This window comes from Gopherus evgoodei, chromosome 24 (assembly GCF_007399415.2).
Source record: "Gopherus evgoodei ecotype Sinaloan lineage chromosome 24, rGopEvg1_v1.p, whole genome shotgun sequence".
Taxonomy (NCBI): domain Eukaryota; kingdom Metazoa; phylum Chordata; order Testudines; family Testudinidae; genus Gopherus; species Gopherus evgoodei.
In genome coordinates, this window is record NC_044345.1 from 10,556,312 (window position 1) to 10,568,989 (window position 12,678).

The window sequence follows — 12,678 nt, forward strand, 5'->3', positions numbered from 1 at the left end:
GACCTTACACCAAAAGTCCGGTTACCCCAGGGGAAGGCGTTGGGTCATCAGCTCATCCAGAGCTGCCTCCTGCCTGCATCTCATGGGCAGGAAGGCAGCAAGCTCTATGTCAGGCTGCAGCTCCCATCAGGGACAGCCCAGCTGGGCCAGGGGGTGGGTGGAGAGGATTGAGTGAGAAGAAAGGGGGAGGGGTGGGGGGGCAGAGAGAGCAGCTAGTGGAGGGCGGGGCCTTGTGGTGTGGGGGGGAAGAAGCAGGGGGCCTGGTTTTCAGAAAGTAAAGAGTACCCTAACCTGCTCCACCAAGCCCAATGCCCTGCCCACCCCCCCCCACAGGGCTAGGAGATATGGCACAGTGTAGTCATGATGGGGGAGCCGGCTGTATGGATAAAGGCTCCTGCTGAGCCAATCTAGTGGCATTCACCATCCACCCCCCATTGCTTAGAGCTGAACCCCTCTGTCTGGGCAGAGTCTCAGGAGGGCAGGGGAGGTGCAGTTAGAATTCAGAGCTGGAGCAGCCCCATCAAGGCCAAGCTGGCCCTTCCCCAGTGGCCAGTGCAGGGCCGACTGGGCTCACACTTAGAGGTTCACAGATTTTAAGGCCAGAAGGGACTGTTGTGAGCATCTAGTCCAGACCTGCACAACTCGTAAAGTGGCGAGGGCCATATTACTCCAAAGAAAACAGCTGAGGGCCGAACCCCCCGTGGCCCCTCCGAACTTCCCCCAGCACTGCCGAAACACACACCTCAGCACCGCCCGCCATGCAAAAACACCCCCACAGCGCCGTCCAGCCCCCCGAAACAACCCCCCCCACAAAGCACCACCCGCCCTATGGAAACAAACCCTCTTTCCCCAGTGCCGCCCCGCCGAAAAGCAGTATTGAACCTTGGTAATATGTTACAGCGAACCTTGGTAATATGTACAGGTAGTACAATTAAGGTAAAAGAAAAATGTCTTTTTCCTAGAACTAGAATAAGATCTTCCCCTCACTTTGTAATCAATTGCTCTGTTGAATGATTGAGGTGTGACTGAGGGAGGTGTGGAAGGCAGCACCTCCAGACGGCTGCACCCCTTGGAGAGGGGATGGGAGCCAGACCAGATCAGTAGAACAGGTCAGCCACCGACAGGTAGCTCGTCTCCTCATAGACTCTAGGACTGGAAGGGACCTCGAGAGGTCATCGAGTCCAGTCCCCTGCCCTCATGGCCTGTCCTCAGCCCCCCACTCCCCGCTGCCGGCTCACGTGCCTCCCCGCCACTGCCCACCCGCTCGCCTCCTCAGCCTCCCACCCCCCGGCCAGTGATAAGCTGCCAAAATCTTAACAACCGGTTCCCTCCTCACCCCACAAGGGGGTCATGGCTCGCCCCCCCAGGACTCCTACCCCATCCAACCCCCCGCATTCTTTGACCCCTGCCTCATCCACCCCCCTTCCCTGTCCCCTGACTGCTCCCCGCCACCACATCCAACCCCTTCTCTCATTCCTGATGGCCCCCCCGGGACCCTTGTCCCATCCAACCACCCCTTCTCCCTGTCCCTTGCCCACCACTGGAACCCCTCCTCTCATCCCCACTCCCCCTCCTTCCTGACGGCCCTCCTGGGACCCTTGCCCTCATTCAACCCCCCTATTCCCTGTCCTCTGATCGCCCCGACCCCTAAGGATCCTGAAGCACTTTGCAAAGCTGAATGAAGATCATTAGCCCCCATTTTGCAGGCAGGGAAACTAAGGCACCAAGTGGTGACTTGCTGTGAGGACATGGACAGCACCAGGCAGAGAACCCAGGAGTCCTGGCTTCCAGTCCAGGCTCTATCCCCTGGACCGTGCTGCCTTCCACTATTTTCTTACTGCTATCTATAATGACATTAGGAAGGCACCATCTGCTCTTGGACATCATTTAAAGCACAAAGCCCCAGAAGAACTCCACCCTAAGGCCCAGAAGGCAGGTTTTCCCCACTCAACCCCAGCCCCAGCCGGCCTCAACTTTTCTGGCTGCCTGCGCACATGGTCCCCGCAGACAGCCCTGGTGGGCAGCCGGGTGGAAGCTTGTTCAACAGCCCAGGCCCTGTCTAAAGAACACACCACTACCCGCTGCCTATTCAGTCAAAGAGAGCCCAGCTCCAGCATCTCCCCAGGCAGCAGGGAGAGGCAGGTTCAGGTCATTTAGCCTGACTCCGCTGCAGAATTCTGTGCCAAGTCTGCTAAAGGAGACCATTCATGGGGTGGATCAATCTGTACTGGGGGGGGGGGAGGGGTCAGTACTGCCTGGATTCAAGCTGCCTTTCAACAGCAGCACACGCTGGGCCTGGGCCCTGTTTGCAACACTCGCCCTGCTGCAAGCTATGGCAAAGCATCCAAAGACTGCAGACCCCAGATACTCATCTGCCCCTTGGTACACTGCAGCCCAGCCTGAGAGGCCAAGCAATAAACAGGGAAGATGGAGACAGCCTGGGATTTGCTGGCAGTTTTGTTTGCAAGCTTTCAGGTCTTTAAAAGATTGTCTGCATGGGGAGATCGACTGGCACTCCAAAGTGGAACAATTATTCTGGAACAAAGTCACTTATTTCTGTATAGTGTCCACACAGGGAGCTATTAGAGTGCTGTAGTGGATCAGTAATAGTTACCCAGCTATAGCTATGCCCTGAAGTTTCTCTGACTTGCGTAGATAAAGCCTCAGCCTCCAAGATAACACATTGAAGGCTGGGTCAGACATCTGCAAAGTTGCCCACATAGAAGTCAGGATGGTCTCTTGGCCTGGGAACACTGCAGGTCCTCTGCTCTACCTTATTCCTCCCCCAGCCAGCGTAATCAGCAGAGAGGCTGGGGGAGGACACAGGACATGCACTGGGCCCAGTTCTCAGTTACTCCATTCTGCACGTGGGACAGGGCTGGAGGGGGATCATAGGCTTTAGACCACCTTTGCGCTTCTTTATTCTGGGACAACACAGTGGCCGGCCCCACTCCTAGCGTAAGCGAGAACAGTCACTGCAGTATGGTGCTCCAGCCGTGCCCTGATCCACCTATTATAATAACCAGGGCTACACATTTATCCTGCGAGCTCGACTATGAGAAGCGAGTGAAAGTTCATGATATGTCCCAATAACGTATGAGAACAAATATTGACAGGAAAAGATAAGAAAGGGAGACAGACTGAATAAGGTCTCCTGGTATAACTCAAGGACTTTGTTAAGACCATGCCTGGTGAACAGGAATAGGGTGAGACCAAAAATCAATTAACACACACTGGTGTGTTGGAAACTAGGTTTAATTGGCGGACAAAATAATGAGGGGGTGGACTATTCCACCCAATGCTCCCTGGGCATGGGAATGAGCCTCAGCATCACAGCTGCCACCTCCACCACTGCGTAAGATCCTGAACCTTCGTCCATCCTGGTCCTGAGAGATGTCCTGACCAGACGCAGCCAGAGAGCGGGACCCAGATGACATCTCAACTGGTTCCACCTGAATCCCAAGCACCCCCTGTGATGTGAGACTGTTTTCCTTGCCCAAACGTGTCCTTTTCCAGCTGTAATTTATTTCTTCACTTTCCTCTCTCCCTCTCCTTTTTCCTACCATTTACTATGAACGTGGCGTCACCAGCCAAGACTGCATATTTTGCAATATTTAACATATTTTGCTTTAAGCCTGTGACCAGAAAGAGGCAGCTCAAAGCAATGCCCTAAACAGCTTGATGCTGGTACACGTTTGCCAGGTATTGGAGTGGCTTGTAAGACCCTGCGGCTGGGGCTGTGTTTTTCCAGCAGTGAGGCTGAAAGTGAGAATCAACTCCAGAGACTGAAGCTGCATTTTCTAACTTAGTTGTTCTTTTCTTTCCCCTTTTGTGTACATTTGTTGTGTTTTGTCTTCTAGGAAACAAGACTGGACTTTAAACAGCTCTAGCCCATCCCTTTCCCTCCAAAACGACACTTATCACAAGTTTCAGAGTAGCAGCCGTGTTACTTTGTATCCGCAAAAAGAACAGGAGTACTTGTGGTTTAAACAGCGACTGGGAATTGTTGGGTCATTACACTAACTGATTCTATTTCCCTATGTTAAGTTCTCCTCACACCTTCTATGGGTCATCTCAATTATCACTTCAAAAGTTTTTTTTCTCCTGCTGAGGATAGCTCATCTCAATTGATTGGACTCTTCCTGTTGGTATGCGTACTTCCACCTTTTCATGTTCTCTGTATGTATAAATATCTCCTGTCTGTGTGTTCCATTCTATGCATCTGAAGAAGTGAGCTGTAGCCCACGAAAACGTATCACAAGGTGGTTTTTCCTCCTAAAGTCTCTCTCCAGCTGGATGCTGAGAGCAGGGCAGGTTCAGGTTCAGAAACCTTCCACCAGCTCCACATCAGCTGCAGAGCAGCTGCACAAGGGAATTCTCAGCAGGCCATTTCCACCTGTTTTATGGTGCTAGAATGGCAAAAAGAGGCCTTGGCATAATAGAGAATCAGGTCCCCCAAATCTTGGGTGTTTAGTCAGGACTCTCCAGGTTTGCTTTCACCGGCCATGCCCTGTAGACCAAGGCACAAGAGACTCAGGGCTTTTTTTCCACCAGTGATGCAGGTTTGTCCTTCTTAAACTTTAAAATAATGTTTTTAGAAGAAGTCAGAGTTAAACATTTTAAAAATTATCTTGGGCCTTGTCTACAGGACCAAGTTGCACTAGGCTTATTTTTTTGCTTGGGCTTAAATCAATTTGGAATCAAACAGGTATGTTTCTAGTGGGGTCCCACAGGGATCAGTTCTTGGCCCTATGCTATTTAACATTTTTACCTACCTAAAAGAGAATGTAAAATCATCCCTGGTAAATTTTGCAGATGGCACAAAGACGAGGTGGGGGAAGCAGTAAAGAAGGAAGAGGACACTGCTACAGAGCCACCTTGGTAAGCTGGGTACAAACAGCGTGCATTTTAATACGGCCAAATGTAAATGTATATACCTAGGAACAAAGGCTGTAGTCATGCTTACAGGATGGGGGACTCTATCCTGGAAGCAGAGGCCCTGAAAAGGACTTGGGTGTCACAGTGGAGAACCCAACATGAGACCCCAGGGTGACCAAAAGGGCCAATGCAATGTAGCATTTAATATTAGGAAGGAGAACTACACAAAAATGAGGAGGTTAGTTAAACAGAAATTAAGAAGTACAGCACCAAAAGTGAAATCCCTGCAAGTGTAGAACTGATAAATGAAATTGTTTTTAATTGTTCACTTTATTAATGTAACTTCTGTTCATCATTCACTACACTTGCCTACATTGTAACTTCTGTTCACGGTTTGCCATACTGTAATTCAAACCCCACTTTAAAACGCTCACTCCATTTTGTAAAAGCTTCCTCCAGCCTTCATTTTTGCAAACCCTGCTGTAATCTTATTAGTTTAGTTTAGATGTTTGAATGAGGCATGTATGAATGATGGAATCAACCTCCAGCACCAGCCTGTCCTGATGAGATAAAGTTGAAATACCAACGGCTGAAGACCTAGACAACAGCCCTAACAAAGTAAGAAGAGTCCACCCTAAAAGTAAAAGGTACAATAGAAGAAAGATCAAAGCCAGGTCCAAGGCTGAAAGTCACACCTGCAATTGATGGGTGATCAATCACCAAACCCAAAGGCAGCCTGACACAGCAAGACCTATAGACTCTGGATTCAAACTAAAGCCTACAAAGAGGATGGGTAAGATGGAAGACTTTGGAGGGTAACATTCTGCTGCCAACATGGAAGGACCTCGGTGCATGCCCAACAGAGACCCAGCTGGTCCTTGTGCCCGGCTTTCCTGGCCAGTTAGCCACCACAAGTTACAAACCCAAGCTGCAAAATCAAGCCACGAACTCAAGCTATGTCCAGGACTGGTAACTATGCAGCAGCTGCAGAACATCTGGTGTGTGTGTGTGTGTGTGTGTGTGTGTGTGTGTGTGTGTGTGTAAGGATTAGGATATTAGTTATTGGTCATAAATCAAATTGTTATCAAAATAAATGTGGCATCTTTGTCTTGCCCCCTGAAAAGATCCTGTGTAGTTTTATCTGTACAACATAAGCTGCATGGAAACTTTTTAAAGACACCATAATAGAGGCTCAACTGAAACGTATATCCCAATTTAAAAAACATAGTAAGAGAACCAAAAAAGCATCACCGTGGCTAAACAACAAAGTAAAAGAAGCAGTGAGAGGCAAAAAGGCATCCTTTAAAAAGTTGAAGTTAAATACTAGTGAGGAAAAACAGAAAGGAGCAAAAACTCTGGCAAGTGAAGTATAAAAATATAATTATGAATCAGAAGCAGGAAGCCTGCTAAACAACCAGTGTGGCCACTGAACAATCGACATGCTAAAGGAACACTCAAAGATTATAAGACCACTGCAGAGAAACTAAATGAATTCTTTGCATCAGTCTTCACGGCTGAGGATGTGAGGGAGATTCCCAAACCTGAGCCATTCTTTTTATGTGATAAATCTGAGGAACTGTCCCAGATTGAGCTATCACATTAGAGAAGGTTTTGGAATAAATTGACAAATTAAACAGTAGTATGTCACCAAGACCAGATGATATTCACCCAAGAGTTCTGAAGGAACTCAAATATGAAATTGCAAAGCTGTTAACTGTGGTTTGTAACCTATCATTTAAATCAGCTTTTGTACCAAATGACTGGAGGATAGCTAATGTGACATTAATTTTTAAAAAGGGTTCCAGTGGTGATCCTGTCAATTACACACCAGTAAACCTGGCTTCAGAACTGGGCAAACTGGTTGAAACTATAATAAAGAAAAGAATTGTTAGACACATAGACGAACATAATTTGTTGCGGGGGGAAGAGTAAACATGGTTTTTGTAAAGGGAAATCATGCCTCACCAATCTACTAGAATTCTCTGAGGGGGTCAACAAGCATGTGGACAAGGGAGATCCAGTGGATATACTGTACTTAGATTTTCAGAAAGCTTTGACAAGGTCCCTCACCAAAGACTCTTAAGCAAAGTAACCTGTCATGGGATAAGCGGGAAGGTCCTGTCATGGATCAGTAACTGGTTAAAAGGCAGGAAACAAAGGGACGGAATAAATGGTCAGTTTTCAGAATGGAGAGGGGTAAATAGTGGTGTCCGCCATGGATCTGTACTGGGACCAGTACTATTTAACATATTCATAAATGACCTGGAAAAGCGAGTAAACAGTGAATAGGCAAAATTTGCAGATTTTACAAAACTACTCAAGACAGTTCAGTCCAAAGCAGACTGAGAAGAGCTACAAAGGGATCTCACAAAACTGGGTGACTGGGCAACAAAATTGCAGATGAAATTCAATGTTGATAAATGCAAAGTAATGCACATTGGAAAACATAATCCCAGCAACACATATAAAGTCATTGGCTCTAAAGTATCTGTTACCATTCAAGAGAGATCTTGGAGTCATTGTGGATAGTTCTCTGAAAACATCCACTCAATGTGCAGTGGTAGTCAAAACTGCTAACAATATTAGGAATCTGTAGGAAAAGGATAGATAATACAACAGAAAATATCATAATGCCTCTTTATAAATCCATGGTACGCCCACATCTTGAATACTGCGGGCTCATCTGGTCGCTCCATCTCAAAAAAGTTATATAGAAATGGAAAAGGTACAAAGAAGGGCAACAAAAACAATTAGGAGCATGGAACAGCTTCTGTATAAGGAGAGATTAAAAAGCATAAGAATAGCCATACTGGGTCAGACCAAAGGTCCATCTAGCCCAGTATCCTGTCTCCCGACAGTGGCCAATGCCAGGTGCCCCAGAGGGAATGAACAGAACAGGCAATCATCAAGTGATCCAACCCGTCACCCATTCCCAGCTTCTGGCAATCAGAGGCTAGGGATACCATCACTGTCTATGCTGGCTAATAGCTTTTGATGGGCTGACAAAGGAGGTGTAGTAGTCATCATGAACAGGTCGGATTATGAACAGGAGGCTGCCAGGCAACTCTCCAACACCACATTCTGCAGGCCACTATCCTCTGATCCCACTGAGGAGTACCAAAAGAAACTACACCATCTGCTCAAGAAACTCCCTGCTACAGCACAGTAACAAATCTACACAGACACACGCCTAGAGCCGTGACCAGAGGTATTTATTCTATCTGCTACTCAAGCTCCATAAACCTGGAAATCCTGGACGCCCCATCATCTCAGGCTTTGGCACTCTTACAGCAGGATTATCTGGCTATTTGGACTCTCTCCTCAGACCCTATGCTACCAGAACTCCTAGCTGTCTTCGAGACACCACCAACTTCCTGAGGAAACTACAATGCATTGGTGATCTTCCTGAAAACACCATCCTGGCCACCATGGATGTAGAAGCTTTTTACACCAATATTCCACATGAGGATGGACTACAAGCTGTCAGGAACACTATCTCTGATGAGGCCACAGCACATCTGGTGGCTGAGCTTTGAGACTAACCCACAACCATTTCAGATTTGGGGACAACTTTTACCTTGAAGTCAGCAGCACTACTATTGGTACCCGTATGGCCCCATGGTATGCCAACATTTTTATGGCTGACTTAGAAAAACACTTCTTCAGCTCCACTCTATACCGAAAACCTACTGACTGCTACTTATCTAGATGCATCCAGCTTCCATCCAGGACACATCACATGATCCATTGTCTACAGCCAAGCTCTAAGACACTACTGCATTTGCACCAATCCCTCAGAGACAAACACCTACAAGATCACTATCAAGCATTCTTAAAACTATAATACCCACCTGGGGAAGTGAGAAAACAGATTGACAAAGCGAGACGGGTACCACAGGACAGGCCCAACAAGGAAAATAACAGAACACCACTGCCCATCACATACAGCTCCCAGCTAAAACCTCTCCAGCACATCAATGATCTACAATCTATCCTGGAAAATGATCCCCCACTCTCACAGGCCTTTGGAGGCAGGCCAATCCTCGCTTACAGACATCCCCCCAACCTGAAGCAAATACTCACCAGCAACTACACACCACGCCACAGAAACACTAACCCAGGAATCAATCCCTATAATAAACCCTGTTGCCTTCTCTGTCCCCATATCTACTCTAGTGACACCATCATAGGACCCAAGTACACCATCAGGGGGTCATTCAGCCACACATCTACTAATATGATATAGCCATCATGAGCCAGCAATGCCCCTCTGCCGTGTACATTGGCCAAACCAGACAGTCCCTAAATAAAAGGATAAATGGACACAAATCAGACATCAGGAATGTTAACATACAAAAGCCAGTAGGAGAACACTTCAATCTCCCCGGACATTCAATAACAGATTTAAAAGTAGCCATCCTTCAACAAAAAACTTCAAAAACAGATTTCAAAGAGAAACAGCAGAGCTACAATTCATTTGCAAACTTAACACCATCAATTTGGGGTTGAATAGGGACTGGGAGTGGCTGGCTCGCTACAAAAGCAATTTTCCCTCTCTTGGTATTGACATCTTCTCATCAATTATTGGGAGCGGACCACATGTACCCTGACTGAATTAGACTTCAACACTGGTTCTCCACTTGTAAGGAGACTTCCTTCTCTTCATGTGCCAATATATATTTATCCCTGTATCTGTAATTTTCACTCCATGTATCTGAAGAAGTGGGGGTTTTACCCATGAAAGTTTATGCCCAAATAAATCTGTTAGTTTTTAAGGTGCCACCAGACTCCTTGTTGTTTTGATGGACCTAGCCTCCATTAATGTATCTAGTTCTTTTTTGAACCCGGTTATAGTTTTGGCCTTCACAACATCCTCTGGCAAAGAGTTTCACAGGTTGACTGTGCATTGTGTGCAGAAATACTTCCTTTTGTTCGTTTTAAACCTGCTACCTATTAATTTGGTGACCCCTAGTCCTTATGTTATGAGTAAACAAGACTTCCTTATTTACTTTCACTACACCAGTCATGATTTTATAGACCTCTATCTTATCCCCCTTTAATCATCTCTTCTTCAAACTGAAAAGTCCCAGTCTTTTTAATCTCTCCTCATACAGAAGCTGCTCCATACCCCTAATCATTTTTGTTGCCTTTCTTTATACCTTTTCCATTTCTAGTATATCTTTTTTGAGACGGAGCGATCAGATGAGCCCACAGTATTCAAGATGTGGGCGTACAATGAATTTATAAAGAGGCATTATGATATCCCTTTCCCAAAGGTTCCTAACATTGTTAGGTTTTTGACTGCCACTGCACAGCTGTTTCAGAGAACTATCCACAATGACTCCAAGATTTCTTTTTTGAGTGGTAACAGCTAATTTAGACTCCGTCATTTTGTGTGTATAGCTCAGATTGTTTTCCAATGTGCATTACTTTGCATTTACTTTCATACATAAGTTTAGAAGCCTTAATATCGGTAAATAAAATTCATCTAAAATATTTGCTTAATATCATTGTCCTTAAAACATCACACCAATCACCCACATATAAATTTAAAAGTATTACCTTTGGGAAAATTATAAGCAAGCAAATAGCTTAATTTGTATATCTCAATTCTCATTAAAAAGTTATGTCTAAAGTAGTTGAGTTTCCCCTCAAGCATTCTTCCAAAACGTGGAATAACTAACAAATTAAAGGAAAAAAATGTTTTGGCACTAGCTTACAAAAAAAAAAAAGCTTTTAAAGTGATAATTGGAAAGAAAATATTACAATACACAAGAAACCCATGCTGGTCAATCAGCTCTGACACACCTGAAGTTGTATTTCTAGTAAATTATCCCTTTCCCAATGGGTTTTCTTTTCCTATTAAGTTACTTGTCAATTAGAAATAAAGTCTTCAACATAAGCTATATATTTAATGTGTTTGATATTTCTCCAGCACAGATGAAAACACACTCCAGTTGAAGGTACTAACACTGTCAAGATTCAAAACATAAAAACAAATTTAAAAATTGAACTTGCATTTACAAATGACAGATCTGAAAGCCTGTTTTAGCCTCTGGAACCTGTTCAGTTTTATAATGTAACACAGAGATCTTAAGTGTGCATCTACAGTGACCCAACTGGATGATTCTTAACTGTGTCTTAAAGAAAATATGACACTATACATCTTAAATGTTATTAAGAAAATCTGCCCTCTAAACAATGTTATTTTCAAGGCCATACTCAAATATTAAGGACATTAGTAGAGAGACCTGTTCTAAGGCTGTAACAACCTGGTAGGATTAAAAACACTGCAGGAATTGTAAAAAAGGTGTCCCAGGAGTCCATAAACTAATTGAAACATTTGTATTTTCTGATTGAGAAGCAGAGCTATGTACAATGCCTTAGTCTGATTTCTATCAAGACCAACTGAAATGTCTGACTGACTGTTACAATGAAAATAAAACTGATCTCCTTAACTCTCTCACAAAGCTGATCAGCACTCAACAGGTCTCTTCTCCCAGAAACTGCTCTCTCCTGGCTCTCAGCTGGGTGACAAGCAGCCACATGAAGTGCTTTGAGATCCGCCTGGTCCCAGGGCTGCTTGTACTGCTGCTGGGGCGCTAAAGGGCACACAGGCTCTCAGGCACCCAGCTTCAGGGGGCATTTGGGAACCTCTTTAGACTCGCTCTGTGCAGGGGTGCAAAGCAATGCAGACAGTTCTCCGGCTCTGGGACACGGAGCAGCAGCGGCCCACACAGCCAGGTAATTTACTTTTCCCAGGGCCCAGGGGGGAGCTGTTGATCCAACATCCTGGAGGACAGCCCTGTCAGCCAACAGCAACTTCTTACTCAGACCCCAGCTAAGGGTTGCAGATTCCTCTGAGCGCAGAGCAACAGTTCGTTTTCCTGTTTGCACTCCACTGCGGTAGGAAACGGAGGGGGAGAAGCCCCCTGCCCGCCCTCCCTAAATGGTGCCCCTGGCTGTTCCAATCTATGGGGGTGTGGAAAATGACTACACTGGCAACAGACCAGCAGGGAGTGGGGGGGAATGGGGGCGTTTAGGTAGGGAAAGCCAGTACCCTAAGGGAATTAACTTCAAACCTACTTGTTACCATAGGTGCTAGAACTAGAAGTGCTGCGGCACACTCTGGCTTGCAGTGGTTTCCATCATATACAGGGTTTACAGTTTGTTCAATAGCTCTCAGCGCCCCCCCATGTAAAAACTGTTCCAGCACCTCTCTTTGTTACCATTTGGATACTCAGGACATGAAGCCATGTTTACACAGGGACAGAAAAGTTAAGGCACATCACCTTCAGATGTGAAGTCAAAGCACATACGTCAAAATTGATTTACATCCTCGTGGCGGAGGGGGGTGTGTGTCTCATCCTGAAGTTAAGTGGCCTAGGAAGAGAATTTAAGTTATGGCAAACTATGGCCCCTTAACTCCTGCTTTCTCTCAGAAGAAAACATGCTTTAACTTAAGGCTTGTGCTTCAGTGCATAAATTACAGAGCACAGTAACATGTTATGCTCTATCTGCTGGCACTAACTAAATATGCTGTATAGTCCCATTTCAAAAAGGACTATGTTAATGCACAGTGGACGCCTTTTAGTTCCGCCACCCATGTCTCCATGGAGCAGTCAGAACTCTACAGGTCAGCACAGGCTACAATTCATGGCCCCGGTGCCAGGTAGACAAGCCCCAATCACTCTCACTTCACCCTTCAGTTGATTGCCCTTAACTTTCCAAGTGTCCAAGCCCTATGCAAGGCAGTCTCAGAAAAGCAGCTAAACCTTCCCATTCCAACGGACATACCTG

General features: G+C 45.8%; 1 protein-coding gene across 1 annotated transcript in view; it reads right to left on the minus strand.

The window, feature by feature from the left end:
* LOC115639627 (zinc finger and SCAN domain-containing protein 21-like) overlaps window positions 1–12,226 on the minus strand; it is a 40,360-nt gene extending 28,134 nt beyond the window's left edge. Inside the window, exon 1 of the mRNA XM_030542613.1 lies at window positions 12,171–12,226. Coding sequence (XP_030398473.1) covers window positions 12,171–12,195 — 25 coding nt within the window. The 5' untranslated portion in view covers window positions 12,196–12,226. The remainder of the gene's footprint in view (window positions 1–12,170) is intronic.
* Window positions 12,227–12,678: the final 452 nt, after the last annotated feature.